We start from the raw sequence: 19,344 nt of genomic DNA, 5'->3' as shown, positions 1-19,344 counted from the left end.
CAGTCCCTTGTTTTCTCTGTTCTCATCTGTAAATGAGTGATAACAAGGCCACTTTATGGGTGATTGTTAACTTTTTGATCTGTAGGACATGTGTAGAGTGTCATTGGCCTGTAGTGATCTTGGGTAACATAATAGCGGTTCTGAGCCAGCCACTATTTTAAGTTTGGATTGATGCATACAGTACTGACCATTTCTGTGAGGTGAGCACTGTTTGTACTGTCCTTAAGTGTGGATTCAATAAAGGTTAGGAAATTGGTAGGTCAGACATAGTAAGATTGTAGAGTCTGTGTACTTAATTCTTCCTTGCCCAATACCACGTCAGATAATAGTCTCGTCCTGTATCAATTATGGAATGTTGACTATAAGTTTTAAGATTAGTTGAAAAGAGGGGGTGGGGACATGAGCATGCGCTTATGCATATTGCCTGTCTCTGTTGTCCTGTAAAAGTCTGGATATGCAATTCTTGGATTGGTTGGGTTAGTACTCAAGAGTGTCACAATAAGTCTAAGTCTCTCATCTTCCCACTCTGCTGTAGTCAAGAGAGGCTGAGCAAGATGATCTGGTTTTCTGCTTGGTTGGTTGGTTGGTTGGTTGGTTTTGTTTTGAGACAGGGTAGTAGCCCTGCTCTGTTCTGGAACTCACTGTGTAGACCAATGAACTGAAATGTCAGGCTGATTTGAAATTCAGAGATTTGCCTGCCTCTGCCTCTTCCTCTAGAATGCTGCCCATGTTGCAGAAGCACCTTTGCTTGTAGACTTTCAAGAGTTCTTGGTGCATCCATTTTTATTGACTATCATGAACTGAGAGTCATCCTCCAAGATGGAGAGGGCCTGAAACTCAAACCCTCTGGATAAATGATTGCTTGGGTACCTTGTATAAGAAAAGTAGATTAGTAGGAACAGTTGACAGTCGGCCACTGATAGATTGGCTGTCTTCTGTTTCTTTGGTTTGGTGATGGGGCCTTTTTTCCTGAAGGAGGTATAGATGTAGAAAACCTGGAGATTCCACAAGTGTTCTTAACTGCCTTTGGTTTACTCCAGGCTAAATGATCTTTGCTTTCTTCTCATAGGTGCAAGTAAACATTTACTGATTATTTACCCCACAAGGTTCTTGGTCTTCTGAGAGGGAGGTATTTTTCTCCAAGAGACATTATTACCTGTGACCTAATGCTAGGTCCTGCCCCTCTGATACTTTACCTATTTACAGTGGACATGTGCAGGTCTTATCAGGTGAATGCATTAATCCATATTCTTAGCTATTTCATCATGGTGAACATTTAGGCTCCACAGTTGCCAGTGTTCTGGGAGCTTAGCCAGCTCAGAATTAAGGGTTTAAGAACCACACATATTTTATTTTTCATAGAAGCAGGAACAAATACCTGTGTCTTCTGGTTAGCCTTCCTGGTGGGTCATGACCACACCCAGGAAAGTTGAATAATCTGCATCCTTCCTTAGTAGGGCCTCATGTGGTTGTGTTTTGGTAATGTTGATAGTATAGACAGTATGAGTACTCTCAATAGCCACAACAAGGTGACAACAGAGATGACCATATAAGGAGGAACACTGCAATCAGAGAATAGTGTCTCACTTAGCCAGAAATTCATGGCAGATTTCCTAGTACATTTAAAATAGGATTCATGTACAAAAATAGCATTTACATACAGGAACTCATATTTTCTGTAAAGAAATATACTTGTATTGGGCATTTAGGATAAGTAGATCAAAATTAAAAATAAAATCTTATAAATATAAAAACTAGAAACCAAGTCCCACTTTTAATTGTAAAAAGTTTCTATATGTGTTGTGTATATATATACCTTCACTCTCCTCCTACACAAGATTTCTGTGGCAGAAATAGAAGCAGGGTCTACAGACAACACATGATAGCAGAAAGAAATTTCAGTAGAGCAGGGAGTGGGTAAATAGGCAGGTTTGGGGTAGCACACTCACTGGTGTGTCTGCCACATACTGTAGAGTGTGGCTTGCCCTAGTGTGTTCTGCTTGATGTGAGTTCATCCATAAGGCCTAGCCTAGAACAGTGCTATATCTCTTCCATTGTGTGGTCAGCAAGTGGTAGAGACCTACCAACCTAGCCTACCACCACAGATCCCTCCAACCACAAAGGCCATGCTGAGACCGAACTAATGAGGTAGGGAAGGCCTGCAAGAAAAGGGCTGGTCTAGAGTTACTAACATGCCTTATTTTCCTTTCAGAAATGCTCCCACTGCCAGGAGGCTGGCGCTACTTTGGGCTGCTACAACAAAGGCTGCTCCTTCCGATACCATTACCCATGTGCCATTGACGCAGGTAAGTTGGACCACACACCCTTTTTGAGAGGATCTAGAGAGCTAGAAGATACAAATTCATTATCTCCCCTTCTGTATATTTTTATTGTCTCCCTTATTTTTCTCCTATTTGTAAGTTCTAAAATGTAGAGAGGAGGCTACAATGACAGAGCAAGTTTAAAAATACCTGTTTTGTTCATCTAGTTCATTTATGAGTTACCTACTTAAGTGTACATACAATTCAGTGGTTTCTATGTGTTTGTGGAGTTGAGTAGCCATTACTCCAAAATATTTAACATTTAGGTTTTCATCACTTGTGAAATATTAACACCTTCCTTCCCCTCACTCCAGCTGTTGGCAATTAGAGATTCACTTTCAATAGATGTTTCTAATTCAGACATTTCATATAAATGGAACATTTTGTGGCCGGGATTTTCAGTTACACTATTTCTAAGGTTCATCCATAGCAGCATATGTTAGTTAGTACTTCATTCATTTTCCCTGCCAAACTATCTGTTATATAGGATGGGCTGGTTAGACTCACCTTTCATCAGTTGATGGCTGTGGGGTTTGTTTCACGTCTATGAATTATGTTACCGTAGAACAGTTACATATGATAATGCTTAACCTTTAGAGGAATAGCCATATAGTTTTCCAAAATATATACACATTTTGCATTCCCACTAACAATGTATTAGGATTCCAATTTTTCAGTATCCTTACCAAACATACTTACAAGTCTTTATTATCACTGTAGACATCCCAGCGAGTGTGAGATGCTATATTGTTGTAGTTTGGTTTTGTTCTTCTTTAATGATGTTGAACATCTTTCTATGTGCTTATTGGTCATTTGTACAACTTCTATGGAGAAGTGTTCATTCCAGTTCTCTGCCCACTGTTAAATTGTTGTTTTACTTATTTTGTCCACATGGATTACAAATATTTCTTCCATTCTTTGAACTTTCTTACTTTTCTGAAGGTGGTGTTTTTTTTGAGACAGGGTCTCATTCAGCCCAAGTGGCTTTCAACTTCCAGTCAAGAATGATATTGACCTCTTACACCTCCAGTCTCTACTTCCCTAGTGCTGTGATTACAGGTGTACACCACCGTGCCTAATGTACATAATACTGAAGATAGGACCCATGATGTTGTACATGCTAGACAAGTACTCTACCAGCTGAGCTATAGCTGCAGGAAAAGTTTGCTTTTGATGAAACCTAATTTGTCTTTTTTCTTTTGATGTCCTCTTTAAGCAATAAACACCTAATCCAATGTGGGGTTTTGATGTCTTTTTTTCCTAAGAGTTTTATAGTTTTAGATATTTTATTTTTAGTCTTTGACTATGTGGAGTAGCAACTCAGGGCTGTTCTTTTGTGAGCAACTATGCAGTTGTCCTAGATGATTCTTCCATCATTCAATGATTCTGACACTTTGTTGCAAATCAGCTGACCACTATGCCTGGGGCTTTCTGGCCCCATCCAGTATTCTACTGTCAGGATTACTATAGCTTTGCAGTAGGTTTTGAAATTGCTTACTTTAGTATGTGTAATGTCCTGGGTTCATTCTCCAAGTACACAGACACACACACACACACACACACACACACACACACACATACACACACACACTGTCCTGGGTTCATTCTCCAAGTACACAGACACACACACACACACACACACACACACACACACACACACACACAAACACACACACACACACACACACCAGATTAGGAACAAGAGATTTGGAAAAATTGTACCTTCCCCCCAGGATTGTTTTGACTATAGTGGATACCTCTTTGTTCCATATGAAATTCAAAGTCAATGTACCCATTTCTGCAAAAAGAAGACTATTTCAATTTTGTTAGGGATTTTGCTAAATCTGTAGATGAATTGGTAAACACTGATATATAGTAAGTTGTATATATTGAGCAAAGTAACCCAGTTAAAACAAATACTATACATTTTCTTTCATGTAGATCTTAGATTCTAATTTATATAATACGTGTGCATGTGCGTGTGCGCATGTGCATGTGTCTGGATGAGGGCATGGATGTAATTCAAAATTGAAAGAAAAAGTGGTTTAGCAGGGAGGGGAAGGAATTCTCGAGTGCATGTGACATGAAAACGCTGGATTGGAGCCTGTTTGTTTTAAGGGACGTTTCGATGCATGTGGTAGACTAGGGTGGCAGGTTGCCCTGCTTTATCACACTCCACCTCATTCCCTTGAGATGGTCTCACAGAACTTAGAGCTTACCATTTTGTTTTGAGCTGGGCTGCCTGTAGCAAGCCCGACTGATCTTCTGGTCTTTGTTTCCCCCCACCCCCAACAGTGGAATTACAGGCTCTGCATCCTGATTAGTTTCTCTGTTGCTGTAATAAACAACCTAGGGGAGGAAAGGAAAGGAAAGGCTTTGCTTCATTTCATAAGTTTTAAATCATGGGCCATTGCTAAGATCAGGAAACTAGAGGCAGGAACTGAAGCACCGATCACAGAGGAATGCTGCTTACTGGTTTAATTTTAATAGCTTGCTCAGATTCCTCCCCCCCCCCCGCCCCCCCCTTGGGCCTCCCTCTCCTATTTAACCTATGAGTGTTTAACCTACATGCATGTCTGCACACCACGTATATATCTGGTGTCCTCAGAGGTCAGACGTGGATATTGGATCCCCTGGAACTGGAGTTATAGATGGGTGTAAGCCACCATATGTGTGCTGGGAGCCACAACCAGTGCTCCTAAGCACCGAGCCATCTGTTCTGCTCCTTAGCTTGCTTAAAAAAAAAGGTCCTCCCAAGCCTTTAGTCAAGAATATGCCTGCACAGACACACCTAGAGGCCAGTGTTCTGCATTAATCTCTCAACTTAGGTTCCCTCTTCCTGGGTGACTTGTTTGTGTTCAGTAACATTCTCCATGCCCTTCCTGACCTACTGTCTTCTCTCTAAGTTTCTTGTAGAGGTACTAAAAGAACAAGAGTGGTACAGAGGATTGAAAAAGGTGTATGTAGCGAGTCTTGAAGCACCGTTTCAAGGGATTTGGAATCTGGACTGTCATTTTCCCGTTTATATACATTTTCTCTCATTCATTCGTTCTCGCACTCCCCCTCTCCCCTCCCTCCCTCTGTCTGTCTCTTCCTCTCCCTCCTCCCTCCATCCCCCTCCCTCTCTTCCCTGGACCCCTTTCCCTCTTTCTTCTCTTTTTTTTGGGGGGAGGGGGCGGGATAGGTTCTCATGTAACCATCTGTGCCTCAGATCTACTGTCACCAAGGATAGCCTTGAGTTGATCCTCCCCTTCTCTGCCTCCCAAGTGCTGAGATTGTAGGCATGCACTTCCCTATTTGGCCTCATTCTCCCTGTTGACAAGTTTTCATGCTGTCTGAAGTGTTTGCCCTGGCTTGAGCTTGGGCAGTTAAATCTTATTGAGTGAAGCAGTTGCTTTTCTTTGCTGCTGTAGTTACATCAGAACATCTGGTTTCCTTCATTTGAAGCTTCTCTTAAATGGGGATTCCCAAGTGTCAAGTTGGGGGGGGTGTTGTTTTGAATGGGGTATTGTACAATAATTGACTATCTTAGTCAGTGGCTGGGTAAGCAATGGTCTCCCATATAGACACTGTGTTCAGAAACAGAAGCTTGCATACCTAGATAGGTAACCACTTTGACTCCAGCCATACTCCATTTGTATCCTCAAGTATCAGCTGTGTAAATAGCCAGGTTCCCAACAGCAAGGCCCTGTCGATGCTGCTCCTGGCTCCCAGTCTACTTTCTGGTACAGTTTCTCAGGTGTAAAGCACACTGCTCACTAGAACATTCCTCAGTAATGGTACACAATAACTGTACACTTTTCTAGTCCGTGGTGGTATCTGCAGACATATATGACTGTTGAGTACTTGAAATATAGATAGTGGGAGTGTTCATATGTGTGTTTTCAAGACAGGGATTCTCTGTGTAGCCCTGGCTGTCCTGGAACTTGCTCTGTAGACCAGGCTGCCTCAAACTCAGGGATCCACCTGTCTGTACCTCCTGAATGCTGGGATTAAAAGTGTGCACCCAAACTACCTGTTGGAAATTAAAAATTTTAAATTTAAAGTCAAATAGCTGTGTATGACTCATGACAGATAAGACTAAGAGCTACCTTAATGAAGCTCAGGCAGTATGGTTAGATTCTTAGGAAGGGCACTGGGAACACCTTTCTTCTAATGGAAGCTTGCCAGACTACCTCTTCAAAAGCAAGACCTCCTTCGTTGAGGGTAAGTAAAAATGATGCCTGTTAACTTTCTGTTCCAGACTTGTCATGTGCCAACCCAAACACCTCAGCCCCATCCCTACCCCCATTAATCCGATAATGTCTATTTAACAAACCTAGGCAAGTTTCCAGCAAGAGAGGGCTTGTGTGTAGGTACGGTATGACTCCTGCTCTGGCTCTGCAGTTCAGGAGTGCAGAGATGGTATCGAAGATGCAGCTTTACAAGCCGCAGACAATTCAGGCTTTTTGATGATCCAAGTTACAAAGACCTAGAGTCCACTGCTCTGCAGGGATAGATTTTGTGCTTATTCCATGGTCTCAAGAGTTCTATTCTGTGTAATATGTCTTATATTTAAGGAAGGCATGTTCACTGACTGATTTTTGTTTGTTTGTTTGTTTGTTTGTTTGGTTGGTTACTTTGGTTTAGTGTTTTTGAGACAGAGTTTCTCTTTGTAGCTCTGACTGTCCTGGATAGCTTTGTAGAACAAAACTGGCCTTGAACTCAGAGATTCACCTACCTATGCTTCCACGTGCATTTAAGGTGTATACCACTATACCTGACTTGACTGACTGGTTATTTAATTCATAATCAAGATCAGTCTCTGGATTGAAGAGGCTCTAATCTAATGGTGGAGTAAAAAAGAGTATAACATTTTCATCTTTGCCTTGCTGCCAGCACCCAGATTTTTTAAAAATATTTTTTATTAGGTATTTTCCTCATTTACATTTCCAATGCTATCCCAAAAGTCCCCCATACCCTTCCCCCCACTCCCCTACCCATCCACTTCCACTTTTTGGCCCCACTATTCCCCTGTAGTGGGGCATATAAAGTTTGCAAGTCCAATGGGCCTCTCTTTCCAGTGATGGCCGACTAGGTCATCTTTTGATACATATGCAGCTAGAGTCAAGAGCTCCGGGGTACTGGTTAGTTCATAATGTTGTTCCACCTATAGGGTTGCAGATCCCTTTAGCTCCTTGGGTACTTTCTCTAGCTCCTCCATTGGGGGCCTGTGAACCATCCAATAGCTGACTGTGAGCATCCACTTCTGTGTTTGCTAGGCCCCAGCATAGTCTCACAAGAGACAGCTATATCTGGGTCCTTTCAGCAAAATCTTGCTAGTGTATGCAATGGTGTCAGTGTTTGGAGGCTGATTATGGGATGGATCCCTGGATATGGCAGTCTCTAGATGGTCCATCCTTTTGTCTCAGCTCCAAACTTTGTTTCTGTCACTCCTTCCATGGGTGTTTTGTTCCCCAGATTTTTTTAAAAAGAAAAGATTTATTTATTTTTTTTATAAAAGTGTGTACATTGTCACTGTCTTCAGACACACCAGAAGGGGGCATCAGATCCCATTACAGATGGTTGTGGGCCACCATGTGGTTGTTGGGAATTGAACTCAGGACCTCTGGGAGAGCAGTCAGTGCTCTTAACTGCTGAGCTATCTCTCCAACCCAGCACCCAGGTCTTTAAAGAACCCTCGATGCCTCAGGAAAAAACTTTCTGCTGGGATGTCTCCATGGAAGTAGAATCTTTGTTTCTGGAGGTTCTGTGACTCCTGTCATTCCTCACCTGATGTAGTCCCACTTCTGACATTGTCATTAGGTTATTTGTGTTGTTTGTTACACTACAGTAGAGTTTGACTCCAGGTAGAGGATACAGTAATAGGACATGAGTTTTGATTCTCGGAAAATGTTTAATGTATTAATACAAAACCCACAACAATTAAGACAAGGAATAAGGCTGTGTTGCTCATTAATAATTCTTGCCTAGAAGAGAAACACAGCTGGAAATTTCACTCCCTGCTGCGGGCTGTTTGAGTAGTAGGGGGAGAGCCAGGATAGGTCATGACAAAACACAAGGATCTGGCCTGTGCTGAGAGGGGCTCTCAGCACTGCAGTCATTTCTAGGGCATGTCATCCCCTCTTAGGTGGTTCAGAAGTGGCCACAGTGCTGTAGTGTCCATCTACTACCATGATGAGGTAGATCACAACTGATTTGGTGACTGTGTCTAGTACTCAAGAATCCAGAGAACACGTTAGACCACTCTCTTGTTTCTTCTGTTTTATCATTGAATTTACCATCTTCGTTCAACTTGAGTTCTATATGGATGTTGTACCTCAGCTTTATAGAGATTGTTAAGAAACACTTAGCAAAGTCAACCTTGCCTTTAAGCAAGCTTAGAGGGTAATGAAAGTAGCATTCTCTCCGAGGGTTGGTATGGAGGTGATAATCGTTTCTGGAAGCCATTTTGTTGACTGGACTACTTTGTGAGTCTTTTCTAGCTCATGTGGGAATTTTGACTAGGCCATGTGAACTGCAAGGTAGTTCTAGGTCCTAGAAAAAGAAAATCAGGTGATTGTTACTGGGTGACATGTGGGGACCAGGCACCTGCCAGAATCCTCAGGTGGGGATTTCCCTGGAATTCTCTGTACTCTCTGTCCTTACCTCATCACCAGGGTGGTTGATACCATAGAGAATCTCCCTGTAGCCCCTAGCTTGTGAGTCTTCTGCCTATGTCCTGACTTATGCTAAAAATGAAATTACAGTTCCTGATGATTCGACGATTTGTATGAGAATAGAAAAGAGGAATTGTCTGTTAATGTGCTGAAATACACAGTACAATAGTAACTGTCAAAGTTAATTTCCAACAGAGTGTTCAGCTAACTCCACAGGACCAATGCAGAACCTCTTTAAAAACTACCTGAGCGGGCGGTGGTGGTGCACGCCTTTAATCCCAGCACTCGGGAGGCAGAGGCAGGCGGATTTCTGAGTTCTGCTGAAAGTACAGATGTGGGCACATTCTGTAAGACTTTTTTAGGAGATTTCATCTCCAGAAGTAATAATACTCACATTGTTTTATTTGTGACTTTTTTTTTCTCTCAGAAAAAGCATTTTCTAACTTTAGGAAACATTTTATTAATGGACTGTCACAACTGGTCATACTGTTTTGTCTCTGAGGACAAGCAAATGTGTCTTTCTGATGGTGTCTTTTGCAACAGTCCCTATAACTGGTGGTTTTGTAAACCTTGTGGCATTATGGTGGCCAAGCTTCACAGGGCCATGTTTGACTGGGCCTAGAGACTGGTGGTACAGAGCTGCTGGAGCTCAGGTGAGCAGAGAGTGCTTCCATGAGTTCCAGTTGTCTGTCTCCTGCTGTTAATCTCACTGGCAGATTGGAGCTGCAGGAGTCTTGGTCATGCTATGTGCTGGTAGGTTTTAAATTAATGCATTTTATTTACTGCTATGCTTGTTTCATGCTGGAGGAGGGGCCTAGAAGTTAGTGACAACTGGTGAGTTCTTGGGCCTTGATCTAAGAAAGCTGATAGTCTACCCTGTAGATGAGATGATCTGAGACTCCAGAGGCAGATAATACTAGTGAGTCAAATTCTACCACTATCTCAGCTGATTTGTTTAGGATCCTGAGGGTCTGAGAAGTTTTCATTTATGTGTTCCTCGGCTTCTTATATACAATTACACTTAAAATCTGTGGCTATATAGGCTGCTAATCTGGATTTCATTTAAACTGGTTAAATAGTAAACTTACTAAGGTAAGTGCCTGAGAGCTCTCTGAGAATGTGTGATCAATATTTATTAACATTCTGCCACCATGTCCTGCGTTGGTAACCTGGCTGTCGGTCTGTCAGAGTTGTGATGTACAAAGTGAACTCATTAATTAGATTTATCTGCCCTGCTCCACACACTACCACCTTTGTGCAGTAAAGCTGGACTTCTTGGAGGCACACATATTCTTGCTGCCATCAGGAATGCTGTCACCATGTTAAAAGTTGGAATATATCATTTTTTTTCCTCCAGGGATTAAAATCACCCTCATGGGACTTGGTTTTCCCTCTGAAGTATTCAGTGTGAATTGTGTAATTTAGTATCTTGTGTCTTTGGAGGCTGTGGGATGTAAGTGACAGCAGAAATTCCAGGCTTACCTTTCTAACTTGAATACTGAGCTATCTCTACAGAGGGGGAAAGGGTACTGACTTTTCAGGTGGATTTTATTTTATTTTATTTTATTTATTTTTTTTGGGGGGGGGGTTTGAGACAGGGTTTCTCTGTATAGCCCTGGCTGTCCTGGAACTCACTTTGTAGACCAGGCTGGCCTCGAACTCAGAAATCCACCTGCCTCTGCCTCCCGAGTGCTGGGATTAAAGGCGTGCACCACCATCGCCCGGCTCAGGTAGTTTTTAAAGAGGTTCTGCATTGGTCCTGTGGAGTTAGCTGAACACTCTGTTGGAAATTAACTTTGACAGTGACTATTGTCATTTTAAACATACAGAGAAATTTTTTTTAAAAATTTATTTATTTTATATATGTGAGTACAATGTCTTCAGACACAACAGAAGAGGACATTGGATCCCATTACAGATGGTTGTGAGCTACCATGTGGTTGTTGGGAATTGAACTTGGGATGTCTAGAAGAGCTGCCAGTGCTCTTAACCTTTGAGCCATCTCTAGCCCAATAAAAACATTTTAATGGAAACCACCTATTTTCTTCAAGAGAGTCACGGCTATATTTTTGTAGAATTCTTTTAAGGCTTTTCTTTTAATGAATATAAAACATTTTAATGAAATTTAGGGCTGGAGAGACGGCTCAGTGGTTAAGAGCACTGACTGCTCTTCCACAGGTCCTGAGTTCAATTCCCAGCAACCACATGGTAGCTCACAACCATCTGTAATGGGATCCAATGCCCTCTTCTGGTATGTCTGAAGACAGCTACAGTGTACTCATAAATAAATAATAAACCTTTTTTAAAAATTAAAGTTTATTTATACATTTATATGTCCTGGTTGTTGGGGGTGATTTTTGTATCACAGTATCATGGTTATTTACCCATAGCATCAACCACTTTAAAATACTAGGGTTTGTTTTGTTTTGTGACTGATGCCATGTTAATGTACCATAGATTATTTTGGATGTCAATGTTTTCCTATTAGGAACTACAGTGTGGTCCAAGAAGCAAAGAATATGAGGAAAACAATTGCGTGTCTAAGATGCAGATCTAAATGGTCTTAAATGTTCAATAACTTGAAATCCAGGTACAGCCAAAGCTCCTGGAAGGGAGTATAGGGTCTCCAGTTATCATGTGGGCGCCCCATGGCAGTTCCCTGGATAATCCACTAAACATAATAAAGCTAGGGGAAATACATATATGTCCAATGGCATCTGGCTTCTCCACAAGTACTGTTGGTTTATTTTATATAAAAGAGTATTGCATATATACATTTGAAACTAGGAAGGAAATAAATCAGTATTGAGGCCCCTTACATTTATGTGTATCTGTCCAACCAGTATAGCCATACTCAGTTAAGCATACATTCTAATCTGACTGTCTTGTTTTGTAGATTGTTTGCTGCATGAGGAGAATTTCTCGGTGAGGTGCCCCAAGCACAAGGTGAGTCACTGACCCCTGCACTCTCAGTGGAGCTGGCTATGTAGCTGGGAAATAGGGGTAAACCCCAGACACTGGGAGGCTTCACCCGTGCCCGTTCCCTATGCTGTAGCTGTAGCCTTCTCCTGGCCTTTGGAAGGTGGCGTGTCACTGAACTGAATGACTCCCTGGGGAAGGGGCCCAACAGCCTTTGTGGTAGGTTGGGAAGAGGTTTAGTTTTTTGAGGGGAATGTCTGTGATTCAGGAGTAATTAAATATCAGACCCAATAAAACTTACTGCTTTGTACATGAGTTTTAGTAGAACTCTATCTAGTTTGTGGATCTGGTTAATGAGTTGGTGCAAGGCCTGGTCTAGAAACATCTATCACACTAGTAAGTAGGCCAACTCCAGAGCCTGGGAGAAGCCCTCATTCTCTCTCAAGTAGTGCAGCAGAAGCAACCCAGCGGTGTATAGGTGATGGCTGCTGCCGGCCCATTTCCCAGTGTGGTGAATGCTCACTTCCTTTAGGAAAGGTGAAAAGATGAGACTTGTACCCATTCCTGCGGTACAACAGAAAGCATGGGATGGGATGAAGGAGGAGGGCAAAGGTGGAAACTTCTGCTGCCCTGCTGCCCCTGTTTTCCTGTACTTGGATCTGTGTAGCTGAGGTCACACTGACACCTGGTGGTCATTGGCGCTCAGTCTCCAGAAGGGCTGGAAAATACTAAAGGAGTCATCTTTAGAGGACTGTCCTCAGAATGTTCCTGACAGATTATGCTTGCTTTTAAGAATAATTCTCAGAGATGGGTCTTAGGATCAGACAGTATTCTCTTTATTTTTACTTATAATCATGTTTTACCTCAGCAAGCCCAGTCTGGGTGCCTCCTGTTTGTCATTCAGTACTGACTCTGCTTTTTATTTCCTTTTCCATGTGCCATTCCTGTCCTTTCGTCTACCCTTCCTGGTTCCCACACACTGTATTTCCTGTTCTGTCCCTTTTGTCTTGTCTCTTGGCTTTGGCCGGCATCAGCCTCCCCTTCCATGCCCTCTCCCCCCCTTGCAGAACAAGACCGCAAAAGGCAGCCTCAGCACAGAGCAGTCCGAGCGGGGGTGAGGGGGGAAGTGTGCACGTGGGAATGGACAGCAAGCACAGGTGAGTTGGGGCCTGCTGAGCTCCCACCACCTCCTCACCCAGCTCCGTGTGTATCTGGCCTCTGGCCTCCTAATGGCTCTAGGCTGCACCACCAGCTTTTAGTCATGTGGATTAATAAAGCAATAACAGAACAGCTTTTTATTTTGTTATTTAGCTTCCTGAATGTCTGCAAGAAGGCTTCAGAACTAACTATCCACTGCCAATTGGAGTCAGGACAACTTTTCTAAAGTTAGCCCTTAGTGAAGAGCTGACAAATGAGCCTATGAGTGATGGTCCTAAAGGCAGAGCTTCTAAGACAACCCTGTGGGTGGGAATCTTCTGCCAGGAGCCTGGTCTTTTGACTCTTGCCTTAGTGGAACCTAACCAGTGGTCACTTTAAAAACAAAACAAACAAACAAACAAAAATCCTTAAATTTTGGTAAGGCTTATATACTATGTTTGTTCGTTTGTTTTTGAAAAGAAAAAACAAACAGAATATTTTCCAAATTTTATTATTTGTAATCTCACTCCAGTATTGTGAAGAATTCTTTTTTTTTTTTTTTTTTTTTTTTTTTAAAAGCAAGCCAGGCAGTGGTGGCGCGCACCTTTAATCCCAGCACTTGGGAGACAGAGGCAGGCGGATTTCTGAGTTCGAGGCCAGCCTGGTCTACAGAGTGAGTTCCAGGACAGCCAGGGCTACACAGAGAAACCCTGTCTCAGCACCCCCCCCCCAAAAAAAAAAAGGCAACAAAAAAAACAAGGCAAATGAGATTTACTGGACTTTCATCATCCAGTTTCACTATATTCTTAATGGTGTCAAGGTATTAAACTGTGATGGGTGTGCTCACAGCCATAAGAATGCAGCTTAGTGGAGACGGGGTCTGGAAGCTTGCTTTGTCCTCTCTGCCCTGCATGTCACTGAAGGATGAGAAAAAGTAGGCTGAAGAGAATGGAACTTACATGGCCAGAGGCCTTGTTGCTCCAGTGGGCAGAGGTACTAGCTGTCTCTGAGGGATAATTCTCTAAATAGGGTCCTCTGTTCCTACAGCCACAACAGGCTCATTCTCTGTTGGGTTTGCCCTCTTCCCTGGTTAGACTAAAATCTAGGAGGTTTTTTATTGTCATTTTCTGGAAAAAAATCATAAATTTGAAAAACAGTTGAATCCATCTCAGAGTATTTGGCTTTCCTCCTCCATGAAAATGTTTGTTTAATTGGTAGTTCATTTACTGACTTCAGAGAAGGCTGCTTGCACCTTGCTGTGCCATAGGTCTGGATTCAGATGTGGGCTCCCTAGAAGGGATGCAGGGTGCTTTGTTATAGTGCTTTTTGTCTTTGCCTGCCTCTTGTGAAAGGTTCATGAAAACCACCTACTTGCTCTTGGGGCACAAGGTCCTACCTAACATGAAGACTAATGGACTGACAAGGCGTTGTCAGCTCTGCAGTTTTAGAAGTTGCTGGTTTGTACAAGCTGTACAAAGTGGTGATCTCTCTCTCTCTCTTTCTCTCTCTCTCTCTCTCTCTCTCACACACACACACACACACACACACACACACACACACACACACACACACACACAAGCATATCTGTGTGTATGTTTTGGAGAACTATTTACATTGGCCTTCAGTGGAACTAATGGACTTGAATGCCACCTAAGTAGAATCTGCAGTTTCTATGTCGTTGTCTCTTTAAGTTGGCCCAGTGGTTAGAGTCAAACTCTAAGCAGGTCATGAGACATATTCTTGAAGTAAGTGTCCTTGAAGGCTTGGCTGAGGTGGAACTTGGTTTTGTCTTTAATTGTAGCCTGACTTTTGGAATCCAGACCTTGGTAACTCATGTGTTTGGGACCTTGGTTGTCATCCTACTTATTCTTGGGTTCTTCCAGCTCCAGCCCCAGACCCTGAGCAGAACAGTGAGTTGTATTCTGTACTTCCCGGGCTGGTATCTGGTCATAGGAGGCCTGACCCTTGTGTGGAGTGGGCCTCAAGTCTGTTGAGGTTGTAGCAGTTACCTATTGAATAAAAGGACAGAGCTAGTATCCAGTCTTAATGTCTGGAATATTCTTTTTATAGACTCTTCCCACAAAAAAAGAAATGTAAATGTAAATTTTTTTTCTTGGGTTGTCTGTTCAGCTGTTACATTGAGGTCAGTCAGTATCCTTCAAGTGCCAAGTATTTGCTGAAACCTTATGGTCAGAGACAGAATCATACCACTGTCCTGTCCTCAAGGAACACTCATACTCAGGATCAGATCGAGAGCCACCATTAACAGGGACCTACACAAGGCAGGAAAGGGACAGTGAGTGTCCATATGTGTGTCCTGATCTACTGGTACCCCACTTTCTCACACAGAATGGTGAGGAAGGGGCTTTGAAACTGAGGTTAAAACTACTTAGTATCTCTATGCTTCTGTTTCTTTTGTAAAGAAAGAATAGTGATGAACTCAATGAGGATTTGATGAGGCCTCAGCAAATACTAAGCATGCTGCTGCTGCTGTCCAGCTCAGTGTTTCTGAGAGCTACAACTGCTCTGTCTAGCAGAACGTGCCAGAGCTAGAGGACAGAAGATGCTCTCTGGCATGTGGGGGTTATGCACTTGTCACCACCAGGCTAAGAGGATAAGAAAAGTAAAGTCTTTGAACAGTTGCCCAGTAGACCACCTCCCATTTCTGGGGATGAGAAAGCATCACGGTAGCTCAGTGATACTAAGATTGTTATTCTCGGGCTAGATTGCAGGTGTGGATAGGGACCATAGCTTCTCTGCTAGATCCTGAGATGCAGTAGACAGGGAACAGAAACCATTATTTGAAGTGATGCTCTGTCCTGGATGCTAGGAATAGCACCTACCCACATGCCCTACACAGAACAGCCATGGAAAGTAAAGGGATGGCATCCTCCCAGTTCCCTCTGGGGCAGCAGATGGCCCATCCACAGATGAGTGTCACTCCAACCCTAGGTTCATCCAGGGGGTGCTACTGGGATTACTCCTCTGAAAGTTAAGTTGATACGGAGTCAGAATTAGATCTCTCTCGGAGAACTCTTCCACTTTATGTAGAGATCACATGTGAGCTTCAGAGAGGAGACTGCCTCTGAATCCTGGCATAGTTGAGCTGGGTAATGCCTGTTGCTGTTGAGAGAGTCAGGTTGAGTGTTTGGAATAGAAGGATACAAAGGGAACCTTCTCAGGTTCAGGCCACAGGGTATGTTGGGGACATCAGAACGAAACCCAGCGCTCTATCTACCTGCTGAACATCAAGAAGCTTATTGTTTTGTGGTTGTGAAGATAGAACCCAAATGCCAGGCGACAGCTCTTTCTACTGAGCTACCCTCTTCACAAACCGTTCTTAGTGATAAACATCCACATGTCGTGAGATTTAAAGAAGATATTAACCCTCATCAGGTTGGAATGACAGAGAACTTACTTGACATAGGCCTGAGGCCTAGCTACCTCCTCTGAGCCATGTTTCATGCAATGAAACACAGTCTCTGCAAGTGTCGCCTCCTGAAGAACATGAGCTGCTTCATCTTGAAGATGGATTTTAAGGTACCTTAGCACCATCATAAGACACCTACATTCCCAGAGCTGGAGTCTAGGTTGTTGTATATACACTGCTGTCTCTGCAAAGTGTCTTCCTCCTTGTTGGTGTTTTTGTAAAGCACTTAGCAAGGGCAGATGTGTATATGTATATATATGTATATATGTATATATGCTTCTGAATGGTGCATTCTCCACTCCGGGACACACACCAGCCTTCCCAGCTGGTGCTTGTTGATAAGCTTTGTGGAAGCAGTTATTACACAGAGGCCTGTTTTTTCCTGAAGTTTGTCTGTTGGTGGTGATAGCAGGAGAGGTTTGAGGAAGAGACAAAGAGAACACCCAAAACAGATAGATGCAGAAAGTGCAGATATTGGCAGAAAGCAAGGATGAGAGCAACTTGCCATCAACAGTGACTTTTGGTGTAATTTTTATGGACTGATTCCTTGGAAACTATTGTGTCTTCCTGAACCCTTCTCATATAAATAAGACAGACCATGAAACACTCCTCAGTCTCTTGAACAAACTGTCTATTTGCCCTACATGGGTCATAAGAGTAACTTCCTGAAACCAGAAATGATAGATGAGAGAAGCCCCAGAGCCTCTTGAGTACCTCAGGTTCCTGAAGAACTAATAGAATTAAAACTCCCAGCTCTATGCAAGCCTCAGAAAATGGGCTAGGCCTATCCCACCTCCCCACCATAGGTTCTGAAAAGTCTTATTTGCATGAAGAACAGACTCAACTAGAGAATAGTTGTGATGTGATCCTTCCACAATTTGGGTAGGTGCTCTAGGTTTCAGTAACAATAGAATACTCTTAGCTACTTTGAGGACTGAGCCTTGCTACAAGTTATTGAGCCAACCACAGACCTTACTATGCTGGCAAGATTCATACACAAACTCTCAAACAGGGCCCAGTCATGGAGGTCAAGGAATACTCTCCTGTTTTGGCCCCTTCCCTGTAAGGCCCATTCTCTTGTATCACTAATGCCTTAACCAGTGGGTCCAAAGCCACAAGATAGTGGAGGCATTGAGCTTGAATGTGTTCAAAATCAGCAGCCATCTACAGAAAGGTCTGAGTATAAGATCCCTGTTGAAAGCCACATTCTCCCATTGCTACAACAGCTGTGCTGAGACCATATGGAACTTGGAAGCACCCAGTGCCTACTGTTTGTTTTCCAGGTGAGACTGTGGAGATGAGAAGGTGGAGGACACACGTGACGGAATGGAATCCTCCTGCTGTGCAACCACACCCCACTCTGCCCTGCCCTGCCCTGCACCCCCCGCTGCGCTGCGCCTGCCCATGCCAGCACTTCCTTCCTATGTTCTCACATCACACTCAAACTGGTGACACCACAGGAAAAGAAAGATACAAGATGTTGGAATGGCTGTTTCCATGGACACAATCTCCATAGTGACAATGTGGGGGAGGGGGGAGGGGAGGGCTGATGGGGAAACGGGGAGTTAAAAGGGAGGGATAAAAAATATATATATATAAATCTATTTTTAGTCTGGAAAGACTTTGTTTAAATGAAAGGTGCGCTATCCCTTTTGATTCTATTTTAAAATTATCTAGTTAATTCAAAATTTGTTCCAATGACAATGAAATTTAAATGTGAAATTGAACTGAACAAACTCATCTCATAAAGGATGGGGTGTGGCTTTGATCTTTAGCCTGTCTCACAATTCAGTGAACACTAGACCCTGGACTGAAAGAGTAGACAAATGACAACCACCCTTCCCTTGGTTAGAATCTGTCTCACAGGGGAAGTTTGAGGGAGGGGGACAGAATGGGGATGGTCATTTTCAAAAGTGTGGGGAATGATGTTTAAACACAAATAAATTTTTTTCTTTCCAGAAACACTATTTATTTATTTTTATTTTTTCCCTCCTTTTTTTTTTTTTTTGCGGGGGGTGGGGTGGTAGTGGTGAAATTGGCAGATGCCCCAACATCATGGCTGTATCCTGGATCACTGTGGCCCCACCAAGTATGTAGAGTAGCCCCACAGCAGTAGGTGTACCCAAGGAATGGCTTATCTCTGGCGCCCTCTTTCCTTGGCACATTCCATGTAGTTGGTACCCTTGTGGGGACCCACAGCATCCATGGAAACCATGGAGGCCCAGGCCTCTGCTGCTGAAACAAGCAGAGTCTAGGAGAGAACTGTGGCGTGAGCCATGTGGGTGCACTAAGCTGACCAGAGCCAGCCACTTTAACACTTCTCTATTGCTTTTATTTTTTAGAGTGGAAAGGGGACTTGTCAGATATGTTGCCCATGCTATGTGATTCTTTATGTTGTATTGTTTTGATTTGTAAATTGTATAATTTTTAAATATGAGTTTTAAAAAAAGAAAAAAGTACAAAAAAAATCTTGTTAAGGCCTTAAGAAGGGATATGTGCATCTTTCAGGGGTCACTCTGCCGTGGGGATAAAATAGCTGTTTTACAAACAGTTTTATTTAAAAAAACAAAAATCAAAAAAATTAAAAAAAAAACAAAACCGTAATAAACTTCATTTTAACCTTGTGTCCTTTTTCATTTACTCTTAAGTGAATGTGTCTCTTCCTTCTCCAGAATGGCCCTCCCAGGAAGTCTTTGGCTCTATTCCCCAGGGGGCTACCATCAGTCCCAATCCCTTTGTTCCTTTTCCTCTGGAAGGCAAGGTGGTCCTTGCCAGCAGAGCCTGAAACCAAACCCCAGGGTTCTTTGCCTCCTGTGGGGCCCATTCTGACTTTCTGCAGTTGACTTGAGGACATATTCTGAATCAGCATTGATTTTTG

At 42.9% G+C, this 19,344-nt stretch overlaps 1 protein-coding gene across 7 annotated transcripts in view; it reads left to right on the top strand.

Moving 5' to 3' along the window:
• The window catches only part of Tcf20 (transcription factor 20), a 179,657-nt gene extending 160,567 nt beyond the window's left edge, over positions 1–19,090 (top strand). For 3 of the 7 annotated variants that reach the window (XM_006520732.3, XM_006520733.1, XM_011245551.3), the window contains exons 3-6: positions 2,213–2,306; positions 11,877–11,926; positions 12,934–13,056; positions 17,750–19,090. In XM_006520732.3, the coding sequence (XP_006520795.1) occupies positions 2,213–2,306; positions 11,877–11,926; positions 12,934–13,017 (228 nt within the window). In that variant the 3' untranslated portion in view covers positions 13,018–13,056; positions 17,750–19,090. The remainder of the gene's footprint in view (positions 1–2,212; positions 2,307–11,876; positions 11,927–12,933; positions 13,057–17,749) is intronic. The other 4 variants (XM_011245552.3, NM_001114140.1, XM_011245553.3 and 1 more) reach the window with 4 other exon arrangements.
• Positions 19,091–19,344: the final 254 nt, after the last annotated feature.

The sequence above is a fragment of the Mus musculus genome, chromosome 15 (genome assembly GCF_000001635.26).
Source record: "Mus musculus strain C57BL/6J chromosome 15, GRCm38.p6 C57BL/6J".
Taxonomy (NCBI): Eukaryota; Metazoa; Chordata; class Mammalia; order Rodentia; family Muridae; genus Mus; species Mus musculus.
This window is presented reverse-complemented; position numbering and strand designations above follow the sequence as displayed.